We start from the raw sequence: 27,478 nt of genomic DNA on the forward strand, positions 1-27,478 counted from the left end.
AGGCAGAGGAGAACAGGCAGGTAGGGAGGAAGGAGAGGTGCAAGGTGTTAGCAGATCAGGTAAGGACATGTCTAAATGCATGTGTAGATCTCCACTGAGGATCTTTCCTGCTCGGGAACATGAGATGTTTGCTTGGATGTCTTTTTCTTCTTCTCCCTCCTTTAAAAACAGTTTTCCTCCTTTTAATTTGCATTGTCTGTCTCTCTTCATCATCTGTTTCGCTTCCCTCTCTCTCATCACTCTAATTTTGCTGATGAATCTGCCTCTTTGTGCCGCAAAACTCATTATTTATCAGCATAACAATCAAGTGAAACCTCAGTAAACTCCTGTAGTCTAAATAATTTAAATAATTTAGTCAGTATAAGGTGTTTCATTAAGATCAAACCACACATATGTGCTTCTTTCTGCAATGCAAGAGCACTATAACATACACCAGTGCACAAAACTGGACTTTTACCTATTCATCACATCCTCAGCTCTTGTTTCTAGCAGTCAGGGAGTGTTTGGGAGCTTTTTCAGGCTTTCTGTTGCACATTCTGGACTACACTGCTGGACGGCAGCCAAATGTTTCCGCTCATGTTTTCAGCAGAATACCTTCTTCTTCCCCGATGGCCTTGTCTTTCTTTGAAAATTGCTGGCTGCTAAGGACCCTGTCATTATTAAGATTAGAAGAAGAAGCCGTCGCTGTGAGTGGATGTAGCAGGCATTCCCAGCTGTGGAGTAAAACCACTTGTTATGTGACACATCACGTTCCCTCACAGCTGTGCGTTTCGTCTTCATCCCTAGTTTGTGGTTTGGGGAAGACAGAGTGAAATTCTGCTGGGTTACGACAGGGTTACTTATTATGAGGGTCGAATTATGAGCTGCTATTTGACCTTTCTGCCATTTGATTTATATTTTATGCTTTTGCTGTTATCTTTCCAAGGGGGAGGCGGGATAAACAGACAGAAAGCACATGCTATGCTTTTTCCAGATGGTATATGTATGTTTAATCTTAATGGCTACACTGTCCATAATCTATCTATCTATCGGTCTATCTATCTAATCTAAGCATTTTTTCAGTTCAAAGAAGCTTAGTGTAGAAATGTTTGGAAAAATATCCAATTTATTTTGATTTTTTTGAATATACACACGTTATCTGATGGGCTGGTCCCATAAAACTATTTCAGTTCTTAAAAAGTTTACTCACAAGAGACAGATTTTTTTAAAAATAGGTAAAATCTAAGCAGCAGAGGTTGAGATATCCTGATTTGTAGTCCCTAATCTACCTCAACTGGATCCTAAATTTCCCATAATGCCTCCATACTAAAACCTTCACATGCTCAGGTTGGAATGCCGACTTTTTAAAAAGCTGAGGTATCCCTGATGACATCAGACTATGTACAATTTTATAATGAATATAATGACAATGATCTCGCCTTTGCAATGTTCAGTACGCTCAGAAGTTTATGCTCCTGCAGTCTTAATTGGTCTGGTGCGACCAGTAGCTATTGCTGGCTAATGTTTGCTAAGGTTAGCAAATCATACACCAATTGTGCTGCCTAACTGACATCACTGATGTTTGCTTACTTTCCTACACATTTCTACTTGTGTTACAGTCCCTGTGTATTTTAGCTTTGACCACTCTAGTCTCCAGTATTTGTCACTTTTGGCTGTTCAGCAAGAGCTGAATATTACTCGAAGGCCAGAAAGTTGTACAAGGAGTTCATCGGCACGTATTTGCGAAACAGGTGGTGCGAAGCTTGGTGACTTAGTATCTACTTAGATGGCTAGTTAGCTAACGTAGCTGTCAAGCTAACCATTAACACGCTAGCCAGCTGGGAATGTAGGCTACAGCCAGGCTAAACAGCTGAGCATTGGCTATCTTGCAGCTATAGCTTGATAACTGTGTTAGCACGTCACAGCTGTGTTGTAACACAGCTAATAGGCTATGATAGCCTGAGACCTATGACAGTCCTGACCAGCGTGTGAAATATGGGGAGCCCGGGTGGTGACGGGCCCCCTAATTAACACCTAGGGCCTAAATCCAAATCCCATTTTTTGGGGGGTCTCATAATTGAGATATATATTTTTTTCAACTTATGTTTACTGTAAAAATTCATATTCATGTTTAAATATTGAAAGATGATGAAATGGTGACTGGCAGCTGACAGACAGCAGATGGAGCCTGTGTTGGTGCTGTAACTGCTGACATGGATTCTGGTTGTAATTGTGCAAACTATACAGTTAATATAGGAAGTAATACACTCCACACACATGTAAAAATGACTCACTGAAAACATGGACGGTGCTTCTGCCTGTGCAATCTGCATATGTAACTGCACTTTTATATATATTTATCTCACTGATTCAACTCATTGTCTTTTCTGCATATAGGTGAACAGGATTGAAAACTATGGGTTACAGTGGGGATGCTGTTTTTTTTGTATGTACGCCTCCCAGTCAGAGTCTCTTTTTAAGATGATGTGAAACAGCTGGGGAGAGTGGTACCATGACATGCAACACTGATGTTTTGTTTAGGTTTGGATTAGGGAGTGCATGCTGTATTAGCACAAGCTTATGGGAATGTAAATCCAGCCTGTCATTAGGCCGGCGGTCTCTGACACTCAGCAGATGCTGAGCCTCCTCCTGAATGATGCGTCAGTCGAGAAAATAGTTCATTCCTGACGTGTCAGGTTAATTTAAGGTGAGGTTGGTGGTCTCTGCCCGTCTGGCTGGGATCTAAATCCATAGTGACATGACAGGAAACAGTACAGCTTCTGTGGATGCATCGTGTTGACATTATATTGTACAGCGACTGTAACGTGAAGCTCTGCCAAAACAGGAAAAGAGTCAACTACAAACAGGGACAAGACCCTCAGAGTGCTCCAGGCAGCTTAACCTTTGGACCTTTCCCAGCACTCCCACCTCGCATCTGCAGCCTCCCCACCGGGACTCACATCAGTCAGTGGGCCATCCAAATCTTTAACAGGATGGATCACTGAGGCCTTTGTGCCATAAGGCTGAGTAAATAACAGTGACATGCTGGTTCTTAGTGTGGCACAATGCTGGACAGGGTGTTATCTGCTAAAATGTGATCTACTCTCACCTCCGGCATGCAGCTGGACTTTGGTTTACTCCACATCTCATTACTCACAAAGCTGCATGCTATGTGGCATGTGTGTGCTCGTGTAGACTGGAAGGGAGGATGGTGCTCTGCTGTTATTTTTTCTTTATCAGACTGACTGTCATTAAAATTTACTTGCATTGTGACACTGATAAAACCCCATGCTATGGCCAAAACTATGTGGACACTTGATAATCCTCGCTGACTGTACTACACAAATTATTCCTTTGCTGACATTTTACATACCAAAGACCACAGGAATTCGTTCAAAGTACACGTTCTTGCTGTCAGGTGAAACCAAATTCCTCCCAAATGTGAGCTTTTCAGGAGCTATGTTAATAGCGTTGTTTTCAGCTGGACCTGCAGTTTTTTATATGAATAATCTTCAAATTGAAGATAAAACATTAAAAAATGTGACCAAGAGTTTTCTGAGCAGGATATTAGCAGCACTCCCGGTGGGGTCTGAGGTAGAGGTGAAGGTGTTTCATGACCATTTGGAATCCTGTTTTTGCACTCAGCTCCTTGAACATGATCTTTCCAGCTCCCTCAACACAAGCATTGTTCATGGGGACAAGCTATAACATGTTCCCCAACGCAGAGGCTGATTATAAGGTGCTTTTCTGTCCAAGGTGCTTTCTGTGTGAGGTCTCCAAGAGAGGATAGGTGTCCTAGAGAAGTGCTGAAGGAATGTGGCCGGATGACATCTAAAGCCCTTTTTTTCAAATGCAAAACAACTCAATCCCACGTCCTCAGTGAGGTCTAGGGTGAGGTAGATGAAGCTTTATTGATCCCTGCAGAGAAAGAGGAAACTACACTGTAACAAAGAAAGTTTTTAAAAAATGGTAAAAAAGTTTGGCATTCTCAATACAAAACATCTTTAGAATATAAACAAATGTATAAACCAGCAAATATGACAGAAATACCATAAAATCATATACAACCCAGTTTTCAAAAAGTTGGGACTCTGTTTGAAACATAAGCAGAAACAGAATGTGATGATTTGCAACCCTCATATATCATTAAAAATAGTAGAAAGACAACATATCAGAAGTTGAAACTGAGAAATTTCATTGTTTTTTGAAATGATATGATCATTTAGAAAAAAAAAAAGTTGGGACAGTGGCAACCAAAGACTCGAAAAGTTGTGAAATTCTAAAAGAAAACACCTGGTGGAACATCCCACAGGTAATTAGGTTAACTGGCAACAGGTTTGTAACATGAAAAAGAGCCTCCCTGAGAGGCTGAGTCTTCCTGCAGGAAGGATGGGGAAGGCTTCACCACTCTGACAGACTGCGCTGGAAAATAGTGGCTAAAACTGCAAAGAATTTGGGGATTTCATTGTCTGGTTGAGTAACTCTGACTTTGAACACTGACTTCGCTCAGTCCTGCTAGACGCTGTATTTTAATCCTGGGTGATGAACACTGCACTGCGTGTTTCAAAAAATGTACAGTTCATGCTCAATATGTAGAAAAAGCCTTGTCCTGAGGACGCAAAAACATTAAGAAAGTAGGTGTCACGCTCTTAAAAGTGGCGGCACACCAACTGGTGGAAACTTTGTTGCCTGTATTGTTTTACATGTGTTTTTACTGTATTTTCATGCTAAGTGTTTGCCAACTTTTGCTACCCGAATTTTTACGTTTCCATTAAAATCGCTGTAAAACAATGTTTTTTTTTACAGTGTAGACACAAAGAGGCAGCAAACAGCAAACACAACAAAGAATGAAACAGGCCATGATTGCAAAAGAAGGGGAGCAATTTAAGGCCTCTTCGGTTCTATTAAAGGAAGCTTTAAAGATGGTTTTAGAGAACATCAGTCCCCTACTGTTTTTAATAAGTGTGGTAACTCCAGCAGAGATTAAAAGTCTTGTATAGTGGAAAGGACCACACTGGGGGGTGACTCTATGTAAAGGTCAAATGTCACTGAGAAACATCATGCCATTACTAGAGAGCCTGTTTAGCCACAGGGAAAGGCCAACATTTGTTTGTAATGAACACATTTCCTGGCACCCTGAGCACAGAGTAAGCCGCAGAGTCTACGGATAGATCTGAAACCTGCCTGAAGCTGGTTTAAAACACTGATTATTGCTCTTCTCTCTCATATAATTACAAAAACAATGAACAGCAACTGTTCTTTCAGGTTGTTGTCAGAAATCAGCGGTGCTGCTGCATTCCTTTATTTGAGGGTGTGTTTATATTGATGTTCGTTCATGCTCCAGCTTGTAGACCTAGTAGCTCTGTCTAATTATATTGTTTTGTGTGGTATTGGCTGCTTCTTAGCGGATATGAATTTGAAGTTATGATGGAGAGCTGACGATGGAGATTACTCCCTTTGCAGAACAAGCTGTTCAAGATAAAACTTTTATCAGATGCAGCACCACTACAGTGATGTAGTTATTGTTTTGCACTGGCAATAAACATTAGTTTTCTTTACTAGAGTGAGATGAGGAATCAGGACACATGTAAATATTAAGGACAAATGCAAAAACCAGATATTTTTCTCAGGAGTTGGTGGAGACCAAAACAGAGCTAACAAATGTTGTGTTTTGCACTTTTGAGGTTATATTACAGAAATCAGATGACAGAGAGCATTAAAGTAGACTTTTTTTAATATAAGAAATGCCACAATCTGAAACTTTTAATTTCTTTTACAGCTCCTGACCGATCGTGTGAAGTGGTAAAGCTCCCAAACACACGGCATAACACCAACATACAACCGGAGGAAAATGCTGCTTCTTCCCAGGAGAGAGACATCCCTCGGTTTACTATAGTCTGCGACTGATGTGGGCTTCTGAAAGCGAGCCTCCTTTTGTTTCAAGCCAGTCCTTGAAGACCCTGCAGGACGTCGGCTTGTGACTGACGGCGATGGGTTCACGGGGTCAAACACTGGCCTGGACTTTGCTTCCACTGCTTCTGTTGGGAATGACCTGCTTATCGCACAGTTCCCTTGTGAAAGTCAATAAGGGTTTAAAGGTGAAACGGGGGCAGGCAGCCTTCCTGCAGGAGGGTGACCTGCAGTTCCATATTCCCCCTCACAAGGATGCATGCAAGGTGGAAGTGGTGTTAAATGAGCCCATAACTCAACGAGTGGGGACACTCATGCCTCAGGTAATGGAAAAATCTTCTGCTAATGAAAAACCCCAGTGTGTTCCAGGCAACTGACCATGTGCTGTAAAACCAAGCAGTACAGTTTGACAGCATGCATGCTCCCACAGCAGTTTGATAGCTAACATGTAAGAAAATAAGTAATATTTATATATTTATATTTGGGTTATTTTTCACCACTGTAGCAGATTCGACCATGTTATGAAGATCCCACAGCTGTATGCCTCGGTGCATGAAGTATGAATTTTGGCAAAATAAAAGCACATAAAATCTGTCAAAAACAAATTAAATTTGCACAGCAAGGCTGTGATTTAAAAGATGGAAGGAAAACAATAGAATAACAGGTGGACTTATACAGTACATTTCCAGTATACTACTACTGGCACACAGCTAATACTACTAACTTGCTCTGCTGGATAAGTATTGTTAGAAATGTAATTGTGTGCTATATTTGTGAAAAAAAAAATAGTGGAAACAAATGAAAGAAATGTCATGTACTGTATTTACAACAAAACATAATTTGCAACTATTTGCTATTTTTAATTAATATCCAGTTTTAAGAGGTGGGCCAATGCACATGATTTGTGACATCGCAACTAGTTTGGAAGCCAATCCTGGTTCAATACTCAAATTACACAAGTGTGATGTGGAAGCCCGAAGCCCCCACTGCACATACACAGAGGCAGGAGACAAATGAAAAATAAATACACTGATTCAGGAATTTTACATGTGGAAAAACATATGAGACACAAATTATTATTCTAACTAGAATACTTTATGTACATCTTGAAACAAGTCTAAACGAAATCTTTAAATACAACCAAGTATTACATTTGGTTTAAGGTTTGAGTTAAGTCAAGACTAAGTGTGAAAACCTAGTTAAGAACTTTCACTGTCATCGTATACAGTCCTGGCTTGGAGATGCAGTATATTTCCATTCCTTGAGCGGCCTTGTCTTCAGTCAGGACAAGACAGGTATCTGTCAAAGCGAGGGGAACAGAAGGTGTGGGGACCTTTCTATACTTCCTGCTTTGTTTTCCAGGTAGACGAGCTGCCTCCTCTCTAATGAGTCTGTGCTGACAGATACAGCCGCCTGCTGAATGTACAGGATGACTCATTTCTCATGCTTAAAAGTTAAAAAAAAAAGTTTAGGATTAAAGTTGAAACACTCACGTCGATTAGTAGGTTCACACTTCATTTAATTCTTTCACATACCTGGGTAGCTTTGAGTTTAGCTACATATGAGTTGGTGACACTGAAGCCATTTACACTGTACAGCTCAATTCATTAAGGATTTAACGTTTAGTTATTGGTCATATTTAGATTCAGAGTTAAAAAGAAAGAGTTCATTGAGTTCATTATGCTGGAACTATTTGAGACTGGATTTGAGTTATTTGACAATAAGTTCATAAGTCATTTATCCAACACATCCTCATACCTCAGATCATGTTTTAGGTTAAAATAAGCGTGTTACATAAGTTAGAGCTGGAGTGTGGGACTTAACATATAAATCAATATCTATTGCTTTCAAGCCATTTCTAATGAATCCACACAAGGTTGGTTAAGGTGATGTTGTACTGTATTTCACAGTATACCAGAGTTTTTAAATCTAGCTTGTGTGGAGACATTACCACGCTGGTGCACCGGTAGTCATGCCAGCAACGCTATCAGCCAGCAACGATCGGTTTGCCAGAGCTGAAGGAAGGAGCAACTGTAGCAACGCAGTAGGCCACAGCAGAGCCTGTGGCATCAAAAGCACGTTGACAGTGTTTGTGTAATTACTCCCACTGCCAGAGGGGCCAAAAATTCTTCACTGTGGGTTTAAGTTAAGTTATTTTGAGTATGTGACATAATATAAATACGCTGTCTAAGTTAAGATGAGTAAATATTGACTTTTGGTTTTACAAAGGACACAAACAGAAATGAAAGTCCCGGGTATGACCCATCATTCCATCCACCAGATATACTCACGAGGCAGACTCTTTATACTACATCAGCCGCCTTCCACCTTTGCTCCTGTCATAGTTACTGCGGCCACTAGAGGTCACCACCTAACAATACACATAAATATGGGTCTTAATAAGCTGCCTGCACAGACGACCTTTATGGCATTGTTTTTGGGGATGACATGTGCATTTACCATCATCTGCCTATTACTTTGGTCTCTTCATGCCAAAACAAAAAGTGTTCTGGTTTTAATCTGGATCAACTGAAAATCTGGTTATATTTTACAGTTTGAAAATAATGGAAACCATGCTAAAATGCTAAAGTGTTCAAGTAACGATGCAATTTTAGAAGCAAGAGATCCAGTTTCTTCCTTAAACAAATGAAAAGTTAAATCAATGGTCCACACAATGCACCCTTTCTCACTTCGATACACTCCAGTGCTGTATGTCTACAACCCACCTGGCTGTATCACCAGCAGTTTATGGTTAGTTAATGTTAGCTAATGAAAATTACATAGATATTGCAGTGTAACTTTGTATATTTTGTGCTACATTTTAGCAGTTACCACTATTGTGTATTGCTCAGCCAAAGTTACATAGTCTTGTTTCATTAAAACAATTAAGTCAGCTAAACAATGTCCATGTAGCTCTACATACTGTAGTCCTAACTTACTCATTGTGTTTGATAATTAAGATTTCGCCCTTTACTTGTTCAGGTGTTTGACTGCCATTATCTGGCTGATGAGGTAAAGTACGTCCATAACGGCTGTCCATTGTTAAAGGAGGACACTGTCAAGCTTCGCCTGTACAGGTACAACACCTGGATGTCCTTAAAATGGGAAGACGTTTATTTGCTTCCATTTCCCATTCTTGTTGGTGTGACAGCACAATCATCCTGTGTTTTCGTGACCAGGTTCACAGAGACAGAGACATACATGGAGGTGTTTTCACTCCATGTGGACATTATGGAACCTGAATGCAGCATCATAAAGCTCGGGCCCAAATCCCTGGAGGTTCCTGAATTCTACGGGCTCTCTGATGCTGTGGATGGCAATGTGGTGTCCTTCCACTATGAGAAGAGGTCCAACCTTGAGTGTAGCATCCATCTGAGTAGCCGTGACACCCACCTGCCAGCCCACGGCCAACTGGTCACCGGAGAGCCAGAGAAAGCTACGAAGAGAGGGGACGAGCCAGAGAGCTTCATCCACCTACGTCAGCAGCTAGGTAACCTCAAACTGCAATTCAAACACCTGATGAGGGCAAATCCCCCATGTTCAGCTTATCTATAAGTGAACAGTAAAAACTCCACCGATACAAAACACGTCAAATGTTACCCAGAAACACAAGCTACATCACCAACACATTTTAAAACAGAACCCTGTTTAAGGCTTTTAAATATATGCTTTATGGCTGCTGCGATGATGCTAAAAGACTGAGGGTAAAGACACATGTTCCAGGCAAAACATCAGCATCCTCACCAGCTGTTGATCCATGTAATATATACAAGGGAGCAGCATTGTTTGTGTTTTATCTGTGGTATCATGCTGTGGGGAGCTAGTTCTCCCCACAGCATGAAATCAAAATAAACTGTAAAAATAACCACAAAGGGTAATTAACATCTTATTCGTTCTAGATAGATAGATAGATAGATGGATACTTTATTAATCTCCAAAGAGAAATTTACACAAAGAGAAATTTACATTCTAACATTACATTCTTACGTTCTAACATCCCGTGAATTGTTTGGACACTTACAGTAGAAGAAAAACATACCTGGAGAAGCAATGCAGTGGTTTGATTTAGGCTATGCTCTATTGTTCACATTTCCAATCACTGCGCTTCACATTTAGCAGAGAGGAGGATTTGAGGATATGATGAAGAAGCCCCCTGTGTTTGAGGTTTTTTACCACAAAAAGACACCACCCTACATTCTTAGTCGGTACCGGTCAGATTCACTGGGGCGAGGCTGCCTGCCACTTTTTATTTTTTCATGTTACCAAGGAAGGCACCAAGTTGTAGTCCTGTGCAATGTGGCTTCAAGCATCAAAGAGATTTGGAGGGATTTCTACTATAAATCACTTGATCAGTGGATTCAGGTTCCCATAGCTAAGGCCTGCATCTTAACAGATTAATTCAACATTCTGAGTTGTAGTGTCCCTTTAGTGACAATAAAAGTATAGAAAATCTCTCTTGAATATCCCAATGTCACGCTCAATAGATCAAACAAAAATACAAAGGTGATGTCATATTTGTGTAATTTCTGTATGGTCGTGTAATTATTCAGATAATAAAGCTCGAGCGATGTGTAAATCCGAAGACTGCCTGAAGGGTCTGAAGCTCGTAAAGTTCACCAAAATTCCCTGTGATGACTTCCTGGTGATGGGGCTGAGGTATCAGCACATAGACCCTCCTTCTCCAAATGTGGACTACATTGCAATCAGACTGGACCTTAAGGACACCAGGAGTGGCAGCATATATCAGGTAATTTGGCTGTTTTAATGCTAGCAATTTTGCATTTCTTTGTTCCTTATTGCCTGTAGCAGCACTGTGACTATATATGGGTATTTGCTTTAAGTATTAATTATGGTTATAGCGATATATTGGGCTTTGGGCTCCATAAGAGATTCCAGTCTTAAAAAAAGAATCCAAACTATAGAGCTGCCCAGATTTGCTCAAATAAATGTAAACTTTAATTTGAAGTTCTGGTTGTTGTGTTTTCTTTGTGTAGTCAGAACAGGCCTGGATTCCAGTGCAGATAGTTGGCGCCATGCCCAACCAGCCTCCCAAACCGTCCTTCATGTCCATGTTTATCCTGGAAGTGGACCAGTTCATCCTCACTCCGCTCTCCACTGCTACGCTAGACGCCGAAGATGAGGAATCTCTCAAACAACTTTTGGTTTTCAACATCACCAAGCCCCCCGTGGACGGCTTCATCGCCCATCTATCTGATCACACTCGGCCAATCTCCTCCTTTACATGGATCGATCTCAACGACATGCTCATTGGGTATCAACCTCCGAACTCCTCACATACCCAACGGCGGAATTATGAGGTACTACCCATTCTCATACTTTGTGCAGTATGTAAAAGAGTTATTCGGTGTTGTCAGTGGTTTCTGAAAATCTTTGTAATCTTCACACAGGTGGAATTTGAGGTGCATGATTTTTTCTTCGAGAAGAGCCCTTCAATGACTGTTCACATATCTGTAAGGAATGCGGACACGAATGCACCCAGAGTGTCTTGGAACATGGGTATGCTAACGTATGCTAACGGTGTCACATTACTCACTGCACAAAGCTTTTTCAAATGCATGGGAGCAATTAAGTTGTATAACTTTTATTAACTATTTAATAATCACTTGTGGTGACATAGGGACTTATCACCCGACGTAGCAGCTCCATGGAGCGTTTAAGCCTCTTTTAAGTAACTGTTGTTTGGCAGTACTTACTTTCAGCAGCAGACAGCTGTCTTCAGCAAGAACGCTGTGAAAAATCTGCTACAAACTACCTGCTTAGCACCAAACAAGAGACAAAGTGAGCAACTACCTAATGAAGATCAAACATTTAGCGGCTAAAGATTTTTCTCAGGACTTGGCGAAGACCAAAACAGAGCTAAAAGCATCAAGTGGACAGAAACACAACTCAAATGAATGTTGATATTTTTTGTGTGCCTAATGGTTAGCTATCCCGTGTGATAACAGTTATGTCAGGCACTAACGTGCCAGGTGTGTATCTGCCAGCTTCAGCCGAGGTTTCTTTGTGAAATTCTGAACAGCATAAATCTAACTAGCGTGAATCCAGCGTCTACGCCAAAGAGGACAGACACTTCAAATCACCTCCATGCAAAGGAGAGTCAACTGAGTAGTCTAGAAGTTGGCTGAACACAGAAAGCTGGACACTCCAGCATTGGTGCTTTAGCTCTCTGTTGTTTTTGCTATCCTTCAGAATGAGGTTTGGCTTGTACAGTATACTGAGCTAAGTAGCTTTTCTATGGGCACTTCTTACAGGTCTCAGTCTGTTAGAGGGTCAGTCCCGGCCTATAATGTGGGAGCAGCTCCAGATTGTGGACAACGACAACCTGAATGCTGTTCGAATCATCACTGTTGACGGCCTGCAGCACGGACGGCTCACTGTCAGAGGTACTGACGCAACAACTTCCAGTGGACATAGAAACATTCAGTTATATTTGGAGTAAAATCCCCTAAAATGCTTTACTTTGCAAAGCAGGAATAAGTCACCTTTCTCCTGTTGTTTCCATTTGATTGTTCCAGGTGGAAAGGGCTTCACATTCACTGTCAATGACCTCAAAGCTGGCGTGGTTCGCTATCACCACGACGACAGTGACTCCACCAAAGACTTCATAATCCTCCGCATCACTGATGGCCACCATCAGACCCGACACAAGTTCCCCATCAAGATCCTGCCGAAGGACGACACCGCTCCATTCCTCATCACCAACATGCTGCTGGAGGTGTCTGAGGGCCAGACGGCTTTGCTGAGAGGCTCAACCCTCCAGGCCTCAGACATGGACTCCAGCGATGACTACATCCTCTTTAACATCACCCGCCCCCCGCAGGCAGGAGAGGTCATGAAAATTCCAGGACCAGGGCTCACAGGTCAGAAGAATGGACTCATTTTTTGTAAAATGTATTTTATGGTACATGGAGTCTTTGCTTTTAACCAAATCCTGTCACGTTTCTTTTGGTTTTAATCCAGGTTATCCTGTCAGCCACTTTCTGCAGAAAGACCTGTCACACTCCATGATTTACTATCGACACCTAGGAAATGAGGTGTTTGATGACTCCTTTGAGGTGGTACTGTCGGATTTTCACGACCCCCCCAACCTGTCTGAGTCTCAAGTAGGTAACAGTAACACATCTCTAAAATGCTGTCATTTAGTGAGTTCAAATGAAAATGTGTTCAAAGAAATTAATGGGAACAACATCTGCTCTGAATTTCTGTTCTACTTTGCAAATTTCTTCATGGAACTCATTCAGAGATCTGCTACAATGGTGTCTCTGTGGTGTAGGTGGTGATGGTGCACATAGAGCCTGTTCCGGACCAACCACCTAAAGAGGTTCCTGGTTCCAGCCGGTGTCTTGTGATCAAAGAAACAGAAGTGGTCCATATAACACGGCAACAGCTTTACTTTGTAGACCAGGAGTCCCCAGACAGCGAGCTTACGTATACGGTTACAACTCCACCTTTCTACACCGGTCCTCACAGGTTAGTATTTCCTCCCCTTCAGAAAACACACAGGACAACAAACAATGGAAAACCACTCTGTCTGAATTATGTGTCGTTGTCCTTGCAGCAGTCTGGATGCGGGGAGGTTGTTCTTAGTCGACAGCATACCCAAATTCACTAAAGACTCCAGCGCGCCAGTGCTGAGGCTCTTCACACAGGTAACTCTTTTAGGTTTTTATTCAGGAAGACATGACAGGTACATGCAGTGAGGCTGACTTCTCCACAATATATCCTTTTCTTCTTTTTTGTTTGTTCCCAGCATGCAGTGAACTTCATGAAAGTAGCCTACATGCCTCCAATCATGGACATTGGCCCTTACCCCCAGCACATCCAGTTAATTCTCTCTGTAACCAACCACCTGGGCAGAACTGTCACTGGGATCTGCTTTAACATCACTGTGGTGCCCGTGGACAACCAGCCCCCACAGGTGGAGAAGAAAATTCGTTCATTCTTATCTCACTTCTTGCATGTGGTTATGTGGATATATAAGAAGAAGTGCGCCTATGTTCTGTTTCAGGTTATTACCAACCCTCTGACTGTGGATGAGGGAGGGGAGTGCTGGCTCGGCCCCGACCACTTGCTGCTGTCAGATGTGGACTCCATGGAAGAAGCCCTGCGGGTGCAGCTTCAGAGGGAACCACAGCATGGAGCTCTGCAGCTGGGCGGCCTCCCGCTCAAAGCAGGCCATGTTTTCACTGTGCAAGACCTGAAAAGCTTTAAAGTTAGGTCAGATATCTTGCTTCATTCATGTCTTTTATTCTTCAAATATGAATGGAGACAAATAATCAGGTACCCTCACTTTAATTTGCAATTTCATCACTCAGGTACAATCACGATAGCTCAGAAACAGTCAAGGACAACATTGAATTCACTGCAACTGATGGCAACAATTCAGTCACGTTTGTCCTGCAAGTGAAGGTAATAAAATAATTGGGGTTCCTTAACAATGGACTATCTTAATGGCTTTGTTTTCAGTCAATAAAATGAAAGTAAAAGCTAAACCATGGCTCACATGCCATCCCCAGGTGATGCCCATCAATGACGAGGTCCCGGTGTTGGTTGCCGGTTTGAAACCAGTTCTCAGCTGTGGAGAGGGACAGGAAATAGTAATCACAGCAGAGTTTATCTATGCTACCGATGCAGACAGCGACAACAGCAGCCTGGCTTTCCTCATCGCCCGGCAGCCGTATCACGGCGTGGTGCTCCGAGACGGCGTCATCGTCGATCGCTTCATCCAGGCAGACATCACAGCAGGGATCATCACCTACAAACACACAGGTGGGCAGCGGAGGCTGGGCTTGAGGGTAAAGGGTTTTGGAAACGCATGAAGATGTGGTGAAAAGCCTGCTGTTCCACAGAGGGCCGAGACAAGATAATCGTTCAAATGGCATTCTGAAAGGGGCGTCGCACTCAGGTGTTCAGTGCAATAAATCTGGGACTTTGTCTAAAAGCTCTTTATATGATTGTGGTTTTAGGACTGGAGATTGGACTTACTCCTCGCCATGACACCATCACCTTTGTTATTTCTGACGGAGAAACAGAAAACTCTGCTCTGTGCTGCAGTGAAGGACGTCCCACCAGGACCAGAGGCAGGGCTCAGCTCCGGGACAGCCTGCCCGTGTACGACCTCCAGATCACAGTGTTCCCGGTCGACAGCCAGCCCCCTTCCCTAACAAAAGGTGGGCTATTTCTAAAGCAGCCAAATGCCGTCTGCCTTCGAGCTTTAACTCAACTCACAAATGAAACAAGTAAATAACACCACATCGTGCAAAAGGAAACATACTGAAATCATTAAAGCCACTCACACCCAGGGTCAACCTGTACAGGTGTTTTCACTTATGTTTATGTTCACCTATGCTTAGAAGTCTGTGTGTGTGTGACAGTACCACAATCATTCTAATAGGCCTTTTCAGTGCAGAAATACTGACATCTCATTGCAGGAAAAACCCAGTTGTAGTTGAGACCATTAATCATTACTCATATGTGCTCAGTGGCGTACTGTGACACTGAAATGGAATGGAGGCATTGTTAATGTGTGTAATTAGATTTCCTGCCATGACAAATGGAGGAAGGTCTGTCAGCAAAGTGGTTTTAAAAATGACACCGTAGATATCTGTTTACAGTTGTTTATTTTATTGAACCAACAAAACATAGAATCAACGTAACATAGGTAACATGTGAATTTTAAGATAAGTCAGCAGTTTTACTAACTTATTTGAATTAGACTGAGTGAAATAATTATGCTTATTTGATTAACGTATTTCTTTTGGTTGTTGCAAAAATACTTACATTTTAGCTGTAAAAGGATAAAAAAAACAGCTACTGTAGCTTCTACTATCAAAAAAAACCCAAAAAACTGTGAGTTAAGTAGGCGTAGCAACTGGACAACACACAAAGCTAGCTGCTAGCTGGTGAAGAATAAGCAGCTAAATCACCAAATATGTTTTTTCAAGGGTTGGGAGAGACCAGACCAGAGCCAAAAGGAGATATTTGATCAGTGTACCAAACATGAATCCAAATGAATGTTAATGTTGCTCTGTGTCTCTGTACTAGAAACTCGTTAGCCACAACAACTTTCTAAGATGATAATATGTCGGGGATGGCAATCATGTTATTTGTCAAAGTAATTTTATAACATGATGTTTTTCCATGATTGTTCCTCTCTTGTTTGTAGGAGACATCTTTATAGTGGATGAGGGAGGGACTGCCCCGATAACTGCATCTCATTTGAAGGCCTCTGACGTGGACACCGTCCTGGACGAGCTGGTGGTCAGCCTGATTTCTCCGCCCCAGTTTGGCTACATTGAAAATGTCCTGCCCAGTCCAGGCTTTGAGAAAAGCAACACGGGCATAAGCATAGGTAAGCAGTATGGTAAACATTTCATCAGACAGGCCAAAGCACAAAATAACGTGTTTTTCTGTCTAACCTCTTTTATCCCAGCCTCCTTTTCATACAAAGACATCACTGACGGTCATGTGAACTACGTACAGTCCAGACACCAGAGGATGGAGCCCACGGCTGACCAGTTCATGCTCTGCGTATCAGACGGCAAACACAGCTCTGCCCACGTCCCCTTCTACATCATTATTAACCCGACAAACGATGAGATCCCAGAGTTTGTGGCTCGCAACATCACAGTAAGTTGTAATGGTCGGTTCCACTGAAGACCAAATGAGACGCTACCATCACATTTTGTTCATGAGATACTCACTGATGTCCCTCTGTGACGAGGTACGCGAAGGAGAAATGAAGCAGCTGGACTCATCAGTTTTACACGCGATGGATCTGGATGTCCCCAAGAACATCCTGAGCTTCAGTGTGGTCAAAGCCCCGCAGCACGGCAGCATCATCAACCACAGCGGTGAAAAGCCAGTCCACAAGAGGCGGGAGGCCGGTCTTCCATCGTCAGTGGTCGACTTTACAATGACGGATCTAACAAATGGTACTACATGCAACAGCATGTCAGTATGGAGTCAGATCACTCTCAGTATTCGTGAATGCAAACAGAAGGATTCACAAATGTGTTTTAGGATTTGTATATAAATGACTGAACACATAAATATTTTTCATTGTCTATAAATATAAACAGTAGACATCTTTTTGGCTGCAAGATAATTCACTGAATTGAGACACATCAGAGGTCTCAAGTCTCAAAAAACCCACACAAATGCAGTGACGTTCACATGCGATGAGCAGTTTGTTAATGCAGGTTCAACAATTCAACGTGTCTTTAATGAAAATTGCAAATACTTTGAAATACAGATTTTTTATGGATTTCTACTGTATTTATTCGTTCAGTTTTGACACTGCATATTATATGGACTTTTCATGTGCGCTCAGAATTTAGAGAATACTCATTAAATCTGGTTAAAACATGAAACCTGAACCTAACTGATTCACAATGTCTGCCGAAACTACAAAAACAAGACCCAGATTGTAGAATAAGAGAATTACTTTGTCGTTTGTCTGATGGTCAGCTTTTATCCATCAGGCATCGTAAGCGCACCACTCTGAGTGGACATAATACTATAACGGCAGAAAATAAAATGCAAGCCTTTATAGAAGTAAATATAGTCACTATTCGTCCTTTCAATAAGTCAAATGAATCTGTAGTATCATTGGATTTCAGGTATGGATCTGATGTACATGCACGATGACTCAGAGAATATGGAGGACAGTTTTACCATCCGGCTGACTGATGGCAGGCACCACCTCCACAGACAAGTGATGGTCAAAGTGCTGCCGGTCAATGACGAGGAGCCTCGTGTCATCAGGTTGGACTAACACCGTCATTATGTCTCCCGTTTATTCATCGCATGCTTGAATGTGGAAAAGAAAAGTCAGCTTTGTCTCAATCTTCCGTCCTTCAGGAACAACGGCCTGGAGGTGGAGCCAGGGGAAGCCAGGCTTATATCCAGCGTGACTCTCTTTGCACAAGACAGTGACACTCCTCCTTCAGAGGTCATGTACATGTTTGAGAGTGCTCCTACCCAAGGACTGCTTCAGGTTAAGGTTGGTGCAGTGCCGTAGCATTTTAAAGAGATACACTGAATAACGATGTGAGGTTTGCTGTATTAAGTCATGAGAACACAGTGAATCATTTGTCCCACAGTAAAAGCCCTTATCATTTACCTCAAATGAGAGAAAATGTGAACTTGCAGCAGTTCTGTACACTACCTGCCCGTCACAGACAGAGGGCGGACATCGATAGTCACTACCTGATGAAAATAGTGGAGCATGTTGCAGCCAGGAATTTTTCTCAGGTGTTGGTGGAGACCAAAAGTGGAGCTAAAAGAGAATACATGTTGGTTTTTAATTCTTCAGGTTGACACAAATACAACTCTAAATGAACGCTAATGTCGCTCTCTGTCTGCTGAGTTAAGTGATGATAATGTTTGTCAGTGTTTATGGCCTGTTGTTGTCCTCAAGTGGTCAAAAAAACAATTCATGCACTATTAAAACAGTGCTAACGTCTGACATATTCATGACTAGGGCTGTTAATGTGGTATGAAAATCAGTTTACTGTACGTTTGTCAAAGTAACATTGCTACTGAATGGTGATGCAGTTGAAAGAAAGAACTGTAAATCTAAAAAAGTCACACTTTGGTTGTGACTGTGATATTGTATTGTACTAAAGTGTTATTAGACATGTACATTTTCTGCAGCCAATCATCTACAAGGAGCATTTATATCATGTTTTTGTCATGTTTACTTCACTTTTGCTGCAGAAAAAGCTTTTACACAGCATTCCAGCTTATTTGGAATCGGGTTGTAGTGAGCCGTCACTGTAAACACTGATCCTCACTGTGGATGATGCTGTCTCAGGCAGGTCAGGACTGGGTGACACTGACAGCAGGGAGAAACTGCACCCAGGACAAGTTGGACATGAACCTTCTACGCTACAAGCACACAGGCCTGCACGGCGCTAAAACACAGGACTTCTTTGTCTTCTACTTGTCGGATGGAAAGAACCAGTCACCACCACAGCATTTCCACATCTCTGTCAAAGATCTAGAGAAAGGTACTGTATTTCACTCTTCAGTTCCTCATTAGACGTAGGTTTGGATCAAATTGTCCTCTTCTGATATCCTTGTGATTGCCAGGTCACATCATATTTCCCCGCCCTCTGCCCGGCGGTTCATACTGATGTGGTTCCAGATGTAACATAGTCTTTAAAAATCTCCTCCACCATCGTTCTCAGGAAATATTGCCATCTTTGTGACGCCGGTGAACGTCAGCCGTGGGGATCGTGTGGTTCTCACCACAGATGTGCTGCTAGCCACAGATGGCACAGACAAGCCTGAGGAGCTCCTGTATGTCATCACCAACCCTCCTCCTCATGGACACATAGAGTACATCAAACATCCTGGACTGGCCATCTCCACCTTCAGCCAGATGGACATAGCAGCCAACCTTGTGGCTTATGTGCATGACAACCGTGCCAGCACACCCACGGAAACCTTTCAGTGAGTCTAGAAGTCATTGCGCAGCTTTAGCAGTTCACATTGCAGCTGAGACTTTATCAGTTCCAGTTAGATTTTCCTCACATAACCCAGATTTGACACAGTCTGTGTGTAAGCATTCACAGTAGTTTGGTTCAGAACTGGAAATCCTGCCGACTGCAGCACATTCTCAATTTGCACATAAAACTTAAACTAGTGGCAGCTGAAATCAGATCTGTGTGGGGCGATGAGGAGACTGTAACAGAACAGAATTGATTTCGGACAGTGACAGTAGCAGTTTGTACGGTGATTTGTTCGACAGCCTAACAGCCAGTCTCATGTATGTTTCTGCAGGTTTGTGGTGAGTAATGGTAAGACCAGCCGAAATGGAAGCTTTGAGATCGCAGTGGAAATGGTGGATCGCGTCCTGCCCTCCCTGTCCTCCAACAAAGGCCTCTCAGTTCCACAGGGTTCCTCTATGATCCTGGGTCCTGACTGCCTGGCCATGTCTGACCCCGACACTCCACCCAATGCCCTGACCTTTGTCCTCCTCCAGCCTCCACAGTATGGCAGGCTGCTTTTAGGTGGCACTACACTCGTTGCTGGCTCAAACTTCACCCAGAGAAACATACAGGAGTTGGAGGTGACGTATAAACATGATGGAGGGCCATCGCAGATCGACCGATTTGCCTTCACTGCCTCTGACAGCACCAATCGGGGCTTCCTGTTGGATGGGAGGTTACAAACGGCACCTGAGTTCTTCACAATTCAGGTAGGTGCTGATGGGTGTATTTTGTGTGTTTAGAAGCTTTGTGGTTGTGTCACAATTCTCCCAGCAACCACAGCTGGTCACAACCTTCCAATATGGCTGACAGAGATCCTATCTTCAGTTACAAATGTCATTATAGATGTCCAGTAGGGCTCTTTTTTACAGTATGCATCATTGTGCTCTGAAAAACTGATGTATGTTTGTGTTTATCATACAGGCACATATATGTCACATCATTTCATTGTCCATGATATTCATAATAACCGGTCTCTTTTATTATCAAACTGTGTATAATTTCAGATCAAGCCTTTGGATAAATCGTCTCCTGAGGTCGTGAAGCTGCTTCCTCTTTGGAAAGCAGAGCTCTTAGCTGATGGGCGACACGGGATCTTTCTGTCTTCTCATGAGCTGAAGGCCCGGGACAGCGACAGCAGAGAAGAGGAGCTGATGTTCTGCATCGTTCGCCCGCCCTACTTTGGTTATCTCGAAAACATCACCACAGGTGGGGAAATAAATGTCGCTTCTATATAGACCACATCTTAGCTTAGAATGAAGAAATAAACCTTCCTCTCTGCTCCTGCAGGGGGTTTTGTACCACAGCGCTTCTCTCAGATGGACCTGAACAAGAGGACTATTGCCTACATCATCAACCCAGAGCGGGAGTCTCTCTCAGACAGCCTGGAGTTCACAGTGTCTGATCCTTTGGGGAACACCGGGCCCTCTCACGTGTAAGGAAAACAGCAACAACGCTGACTTTTGTAACGATAGCTTGAATCAGCAGTGGAGTCTTCACTGTGCTCCACCTCGTCTTCGCAGACTTGACTTCAGCTGGTCCGGCGTGGAGCTGTCTCAGCCTGAGTACTCCGTGTGTGAGGAGCAGGGGACCGTCTCGCTGGACATCATCCGAAAAGGAAACCTGGCAGAGTCTTCATACATCACTGTCAAGGTCTACAAGTCATTTGCTACTGAAACTTTATAATTATATATAACTCCTCCGTCAGCTGATGCTTGGTTTCTGACCTGTTTCTGTATCGTGTTTCTGCACTGCAGGTAAAGGAGTTGACTGCAGGAGCTGGAAGAGATTTCCTCATAAGCTCTTCCTCCCTCATTCAGTTTGATCCAGGTATAAGCTCATTAACAGAGGAAACCTGCCTTATGCTTTAGTAAAAAAACGCGGGCACTTCACTGATTTTACACATATAGACTGGTTTATGTCATCAGGTTTTGTCAAAAGATACTAATAAATTGCATCATAGGAAGTACGACCACATTGTCCAGAAAGCCCACCCACACGGACCAGTATCTCAGGTTTAACTCCAACCCGAAAGCCATAAGATCAGTGGGAAGGACCCTCCTCCACAGAGCACAACATCTTACCAATGAGAGGGAGGATAGAGAGAGGGGTACACAAGGGGCACTCTGGGTCTTGGTAGGAGTGGATGGTGAGAATCCCGCTTACGTGGAGGGACTGTCTGAGCACTTACCACAAACCCCTCAGCACCTAAAGATTTCTGCTGGTACGCCCTAAAGCAGGCATGCCAAACTGATTCCATAAAGGGCCGTGTGGCTGCAGGTTTTCGTTCCAACCAAGGAGGAGCACACCTGGCTGGAATCAATTAATCAGCTGATAACTAAGTGATCCCTTGATGATGATTGGTTGGCCTGGTGTGCTCCTCCTTGGTTGGAACAAAAACCTGCAGCCACACGGCCCTTTATGGAATCAGTTTGACATGCCTGCCCTAAAGGCAGGACCCTCTGGAAGTCTGGAATGGTGTGTGACATTAGCATGAAATCACATGTGACAGCTGTGGAGCCCTGGACCAGAGACCGAATGAACAGCACAAACATCAGCCACTCGCACTGATCACAATCACAAGGACGTCCAGAGAAAGATCCAGAATCACATCTGACCCCACAGTGACCCCACAGACCATCTTTACAGAGACAGGAGTTACCATCTTCATATACAAACCACCTGTTATCATATAATCAGAAGTCCTCACTCAGGTCATGTGACGTGACTAAACCAAGTGAAAGCTGAGCAAAAATCTGCTGGAGGCTAAAAGCTTTGGCTTGACTGTATCAGATTGTTGTGTCTTTTTTCTTTACTGTCTGGCAAGTCACCGAACTTTATGAAAGTACAAAATTCAATCACAGAAAGTCACATTAAAACCAGAATTCATTTCAGCACTTACTGTGTGCTGCAGAATAAAAGTCACAATAAATGAGACCGCTGTGATGTTTCTGTCTATACAGGAGTGTCAAAGAGGAGCTGGCAAGCTGAGATCATTCAGGATGACCTTGAGGAGGCTGAGGAGGCGTTTGAAGTGCTGCTGGTCTCCCCTGAAGGCACAGTGATCGGCAGCATTAACAAGGCTCAAGTCACCATCAGGGAGTCGGGGAGGAAGGAGGAAGGAAGAGGTAAAAATAAACCCCAGCGGGGTATTTTTTAAGATCTTAAAGGATCCTTTGCAAAGTGGCGTCACTTTTACATGGCTACTCACCAAAGAAAAACATTTGACATTAAAATGCAGTTGATATTTGGCCAAAGACACCAACAACTGTTCAAACATAAACACCACAGGAGGGTGCCAGCTGGACCACGATCGGGAGGCTCCTGTCCTTGGAGGAAAAGAGATTCGGTCGGACACGTACCCCCAGCATGGGTCCATTCAACTGGAGAAACTGCCCCTCGGCACAGATTCAGTAATCTGGACCCGCGGAGACAGCATCTCCAGGCCTCGAGCAGATGTCCAAAAAAAGAAACTAAAGGTTCTGGGCAATCCAAAGTCTGTAAGTACCTGTCCTTCAAGATCAGCTGTGGATTTGACTTTATCCAAGCTGACATTTTCCTTTTCTGTGGCTTTGCCCCAAACTCAAAACTATCTCTGAAATGTTTCATCTTTCAGATTGCACCATCATCAGTTTTTCACAATGGGACAGACATAGTTTACACGGTAAGCGGCAGCAGCTGATACTAACCTGACTTCACCATTTTCAGTCACAGACGTCTTCATTTCTGTGGTCTCTTTAATTCCAGTATCATGGGATCATGCAAATGCGAGTAGAAGACGACACCTCCCCATCGAGGAAGGGCAGGAAGGCAAACATCCGTGTGGTTAGCAGGGGAGCACAGCAGCAGGCATCAGCAGTGAATACGAAGTCAAAGTCAGATCAAACAAAGACCACAAAACTGCAAAAAACTGCACTGGCAAAAAGACGTGTGAGTATAAATGTAATGTTTTTGGCTTCTTTGATCAACACTGAGTGAGTAAAGAGTATTTTTTTTCTTTTTCAGCTTTGTGATTGGGGCCAGAAACACTTTTTTAAGAGAAAAATTTGCACTTTGCTTTTGCTCCTTCCAAACTTTCTTTGCCTTATCGAGTGTTTTATGGTTGATTACTACAGAAAAACATACTGCATTCCATTTTAAGCAACAGCAAATGAATTCTGCCAACAGACTACAGCTGATAACTCAGTGCCCAAGCCCTGTGCGCCAGAACTGATGGGACTCCTGCATTTCAACCAGACTACCAATCAGCTCTTTCACTGCAACGGTGTGTCCTGGAAACCCTGGGCACCGACTGATCAGGTATCATTTACTGATATGATACTGAATTTACTGATAGAATGGGAAAATGTCTCTCTTTCCGACAGCGGACCAATGAATATGCTCTCTGATTTGTTTAGAATTGGTTCTAACATCCATAAATTAATGCCAAAGATTAGAGTGATGCCTATAAATGTTCACATAAAGACTGAAAAGTAGTGGATGTAAGATAGAACCTTGTGGAACTCCATCTGAAATGTCTGTGTCGTGAATTATTCTTAAGATTTCTGGTACAGTTTCTTAAAGATTCATTTGAAATCACTCATGCCATTATATCTCTGGTTTCCCCCTGGAACACAGATGGTGAGTGCTCAGATGTGTCCTCAGGGCTGGACCTTTCATGGTGGCCGCTGCTACACCCTCAGCACCGAGCACAAGGTCACATGGAGCGCGGCTAACAGGGCGTGCAGGGAGAGGTACGCTTCAGCATGGAGCTAGCACACATTCTGCATGTTTGAGAGCAACTGAGCAGCACGCATGGACACTCATGCTGCTGATTTGTTGTCCATCACGCATAAAAACCATATGATCTGAGCTATATGCACCGTGAAACATCCTTCAGAATGCTCGACTGTCCCTCTTGTCTTTCTGATTCAGATATAAAGGCACTCTAGCAAGCGTTCTCTCTAAAGCCGACATGGACTGGCTGTGGGACTTCAGCGGGAGAAAGCCGTTCTGGATAGGTGGATATCTTTCAATTATTATTAATTATTATTATTGTTGCGACACCATCCTGTGGTATTTTGTTGGGGTTTTTTTAAATAACACATCCAGTTGCAAAAGAGGACGACTCACAAGTAATTCCCACTGTTTGAGGAGGAGAAAACAACTGGGACAAGGAGGAAAATCTGAAAAATCCCCGACCCATCCAGCCCCTCCCAACCCCACCCACCACTGGATGGTGTTAAAGCTCCTCACACAATACAATCCAAATCAGTGTGGTCAGATGAGGGAAAAAAGAATGACGGTACATAATGTTGGATATATTGAGGTCAAAAGTCAGCCATCACATTTCAAAAAAGTGCAGAAGATGTCATTTTAAAAAAACTATAGCAGGAGTAAATATTTGGTCATTGGGTGCATTGTGACCACTTGTAGTTGTTAAGTGAGGAGATGTTATCATTACTCCCCTGACACTGCATTTTCCCATTATAAAGCCAGACGTCTTTACTCTGCCTGACTGATTCTCTCCTTCTGTTTAAGGCCTGAATGACAGAGAGGGCCGAGGACGTTGGGAGTGGGTGGGCGGTGAGCCGGTCAGCTACACCAACTGGAGAAAGACACCCCCTCGGTCCAAAATGAAGGGAAGCAAAAAGTGCGTCCTGGTGTGGAGAAGGGCGAAGTGGCAAATCAGGAACTGCAAGACGAGCAGGGGTCATCAGTTCGTGTGTTCGGTTAAAACTTGAAGCTGACGGCGTCCGCAGCATCACAGCGTCAAGCCTCAGTGCTGTATCAGAGGAGCGGCAGGAGGAAGGACTGATCCTCAGGACATTTACACTGCAATAACAGTTTCCAATAAGGATCAATGGGAACTTTGCTGGAGCTGTTCGTATCATTTAGAATGAACTCTGTGACATTTATTGTGTCTAAACTGCATTTACTCTAATTAACCACCAAAGGTATTGTTATATGTTGTATGTAAAGCTCACAAGATTTTTTTTTAATGTATTTAGAGTTGGTTGCTTATTTCAGACAGAACCAAGGTTGGATTAGCAGCAGGAGCCTGTGACCATCAGGGGCTCTGAAACCCCCGGACTCACTGTGTGTCAGCTGGTTTGTGGTCCAGGTCATTCATGGGCAAATCGGTTCTGCAACATTATCTAAGCCCCCCTGTGTCCACATCTAATTTTAAGCCTTTTGTTATGTTTATGTTCATGTAATTTATATTGCGCTTGAATTGTACATATTCCTAAATTAATTTGTGTTTACTGGCACAAGATGATTGATAGATAATATTCTGTCCGAGCTGCTGTACTGTACTTGATGGGACAGTGCGCGGACCGTATTGGTGTTAGTGGGAAGGGGGACCAATGGAGGCCCAAAAGGCATTTTTTTGTCAGAGGGGCTCATGTTGTTCTTGTTAAACTGCTCACAGATCCCTGTCTCAACATCAGAGCTCCTCCTCTCACCGAAGACGTCGTCAAAATTCATTATTTCCATTCACAGACATGTTTATTAGCCCTGTAAGCAGAAAATTTTGTTTATTGTTTTCATTTGTAGACTGTGTAGATTCCCATGAAACGGTCTTATTTAAAAATGATCCTCACAGTATTGCAGGAAGAATCACATCAGTATTTGTGAGAATTCCTCCAGTCAGATTTCAGGCAGCAGGCTCTAATCTGTGTTGTAAGAGATCATATGTAAGTGATCATCTGCTCCAAAATAAACTCAGATTGTACAAGTAATGTTACCTCTAAATCCAATAATAGGCCATTGTCTACAGTCAGCAATGGCTCAGGATCTTGTTTAATAATGTTGACATTTCTTCATTGGTTATAAGCCGGTGTTGTTGTTCCGTTTTTGAGAATTCAGACCTATCAGTGTTATTGAGAACTTGGCCAGTGGGTCCTGTAAACCACAAGGTTAAGCAGCAATGTGATTATCCCCATCATGTGATCTGCAGCCGGGGTATGAAAGAGGGCCTTTTATGTGAGCTGTAAGCACTTCTCAGAGGTTTGCATGCGCTGAAGAGATACGCCAGATCCCCCTCAGCTCGGTAAGTCCAGATAAAACTCAACAGATAAGCGTATGTGATGTGCGTCGGCTGCGTCTCCGTTCGTACGTGAGTGTTTCAACCTGAAATGTGTGTGTGATGGCAGCTTTTGGGCCATCAGGCAGTGAGGAGGGAAGTCCTTTAAGTTTTGAGACAGTCACATTTTGACTGATATGGAGTAGTATGTGATGTATTAAGTGCGTTAGCAGCTGCTCACTTAGTTTACATACAGTATCTGCAGCCATGGCCCATATTTTCATACATGGAAACGACTAAAATCCATCACTTTTACAGCAGAGAGCGGCACTTTGGATAATTCGGTTGTAACAGTGATTTTAGTGCCTCTCAGACGTTGAATAAAGAGGGCTCTCAGGTCACATTATATAGCCTGTGGCTGCAGTGTGGGAGTTCATCACACACGCTCAGTGGGCTCATTATTCTCTGTGCTGTTTCTATCAGAAAGTCCTTTTTCTTTCTTTGTCACTTCTAATATACCTGAGCTTTTTTTTTGTTAAACTGATGTCAGTTCACTATGTTATCATGTAAGCATTACTCTACTCTACTGTCCCTATCATTGTATGGTATCATTATCATTAAATGTGCCGGTTCATATATTCATTTACAGTTTCTGTCAGTGTTTGTTCTGATCTGAACTTGAAAATAACACGTCGTCATTTTGAAATGAGCTTATTCTTTCTTTCTGAGAGTAAGAGGAGAAGATTGATATTAATGTCATGTCTGTGTGTTAAGTCAGGATGTGGTTAGCCTATCTCAGCATAAAGACTGACCAAGGCTTATCAACACGTCTAAAGTTCAGTAATAAAGATATTGCATCTTATTTGTTTAATATGCACACAAAATATAAAAACAGCGACAGAAATGTCTGAATAAAAGTTTGTGGTTTTAGAGGGAGTCGCATGCTGGAACTATTTTTTGCACTGCAGCCAGAGATGCTACACAGACGTGCTGGGCGGATGGATACGCTGTTGTTTGTCATGAACTGGCTACAAGACGTAACTCCACAAATGATTGCCTTTACATT

General features: G+C 42.9%; 1 protein-coding gene across 1 annotated transcript; it reads left to right on the forward strand.

Annotated features, from left to right (window-relative positions):
- On the forward strand, positions 1-27,476 carry frem1a (Fras1 related extracellular matrix 1a). The gene is made up of 37 exons (XM_041965317.1): positions 1-59; positions 5,759-6,212; positions 8,872-8,966; positions 9,069-9,379; positions 10,440-10,636; positions 10,884-11,207; positions 11,298-11,406; positions 12,162-12,293; positions 12,426-12,770; positions 12,871-13,013; positions 13,184-13,380; positions 13,469-13,559; positions 13,661-13,828; positions 13,919-14,127; positions 14,226-14,319; positions 14,427-14,679; positions 14,877-15,080; positions 16,076-16,261; positions 16,343-16,539; positions 16,634-16,844; positions 17,532-17,676; positions 17,773-17,914; positions 18,728-18,923; positions 19,104-19,368; positions 19,699-20,116; positions 20,414-20,615; positions 20,697-20,841; positions 20,930-21,059; positions 21,164-21,236; positions 22,370-22,534; positions 22,698-22,906; positions 23,023-23,070; positions 23,154-23,336; positions 23,574-23,705; positions 24,024-24,139; positions 24,321-24,406; positions 24,927-27,476. The coding sequence occupies exons 2-37, from the start codon at positions 5,970-5,972 to the stop codon at positions 25,127-25,129; spliced, it is 6,567 nt and encodes a 2,188-aa protein (XP_041821251.1). The 5' UTR covers positions 1-59; positions 5,759-5,969; the 3' UTR covers positions 25,130-27,476.
- The last annotated feature ends 2 nt before the right edge of the window (positions 27,477-27,478 follow it).

This window comes from Chelmon rostratus, chromosome 23 (genome assembly GCF_017976325.1).
Source record: "Chelmon rostratus isolate fCheRos1 chromosome 23, fCheRos1.pri, whole genome shotgun sequence".
Taxonomy (NCBI): domain Eukaryota; kingdom Metazoa; phylum Chordata; class Actinopteri; order Chaetodontiformes; family Chaetodontidae; genus Chelmon; species Chelmon rostratus.

Bases quoted from the DNA above. Each gene is read 5' to 3' on its own strand.
- frem1a (XM_041965317.1), top strand. From the start codon at position 5,970: ATGGGTTCACGGGGTCAAACACTGGCCTGGACTTTGCTTCCACTGCTT. The intron at 9,380-10,439 runs GTAACCTCAAAC...GTAATTATTCAG, and splicing joins CCACCTACGTCAGCAGCTAG to ATAATAAAGCTCGAGCGATG. The intron at 21,237-22,369 runs GTATAAGCTCAT...CTGTCTATACAG, and splicing joins CCTCATTCAGTTTGATCCAG to GAGTGTCAAAGAGGAGCTGG.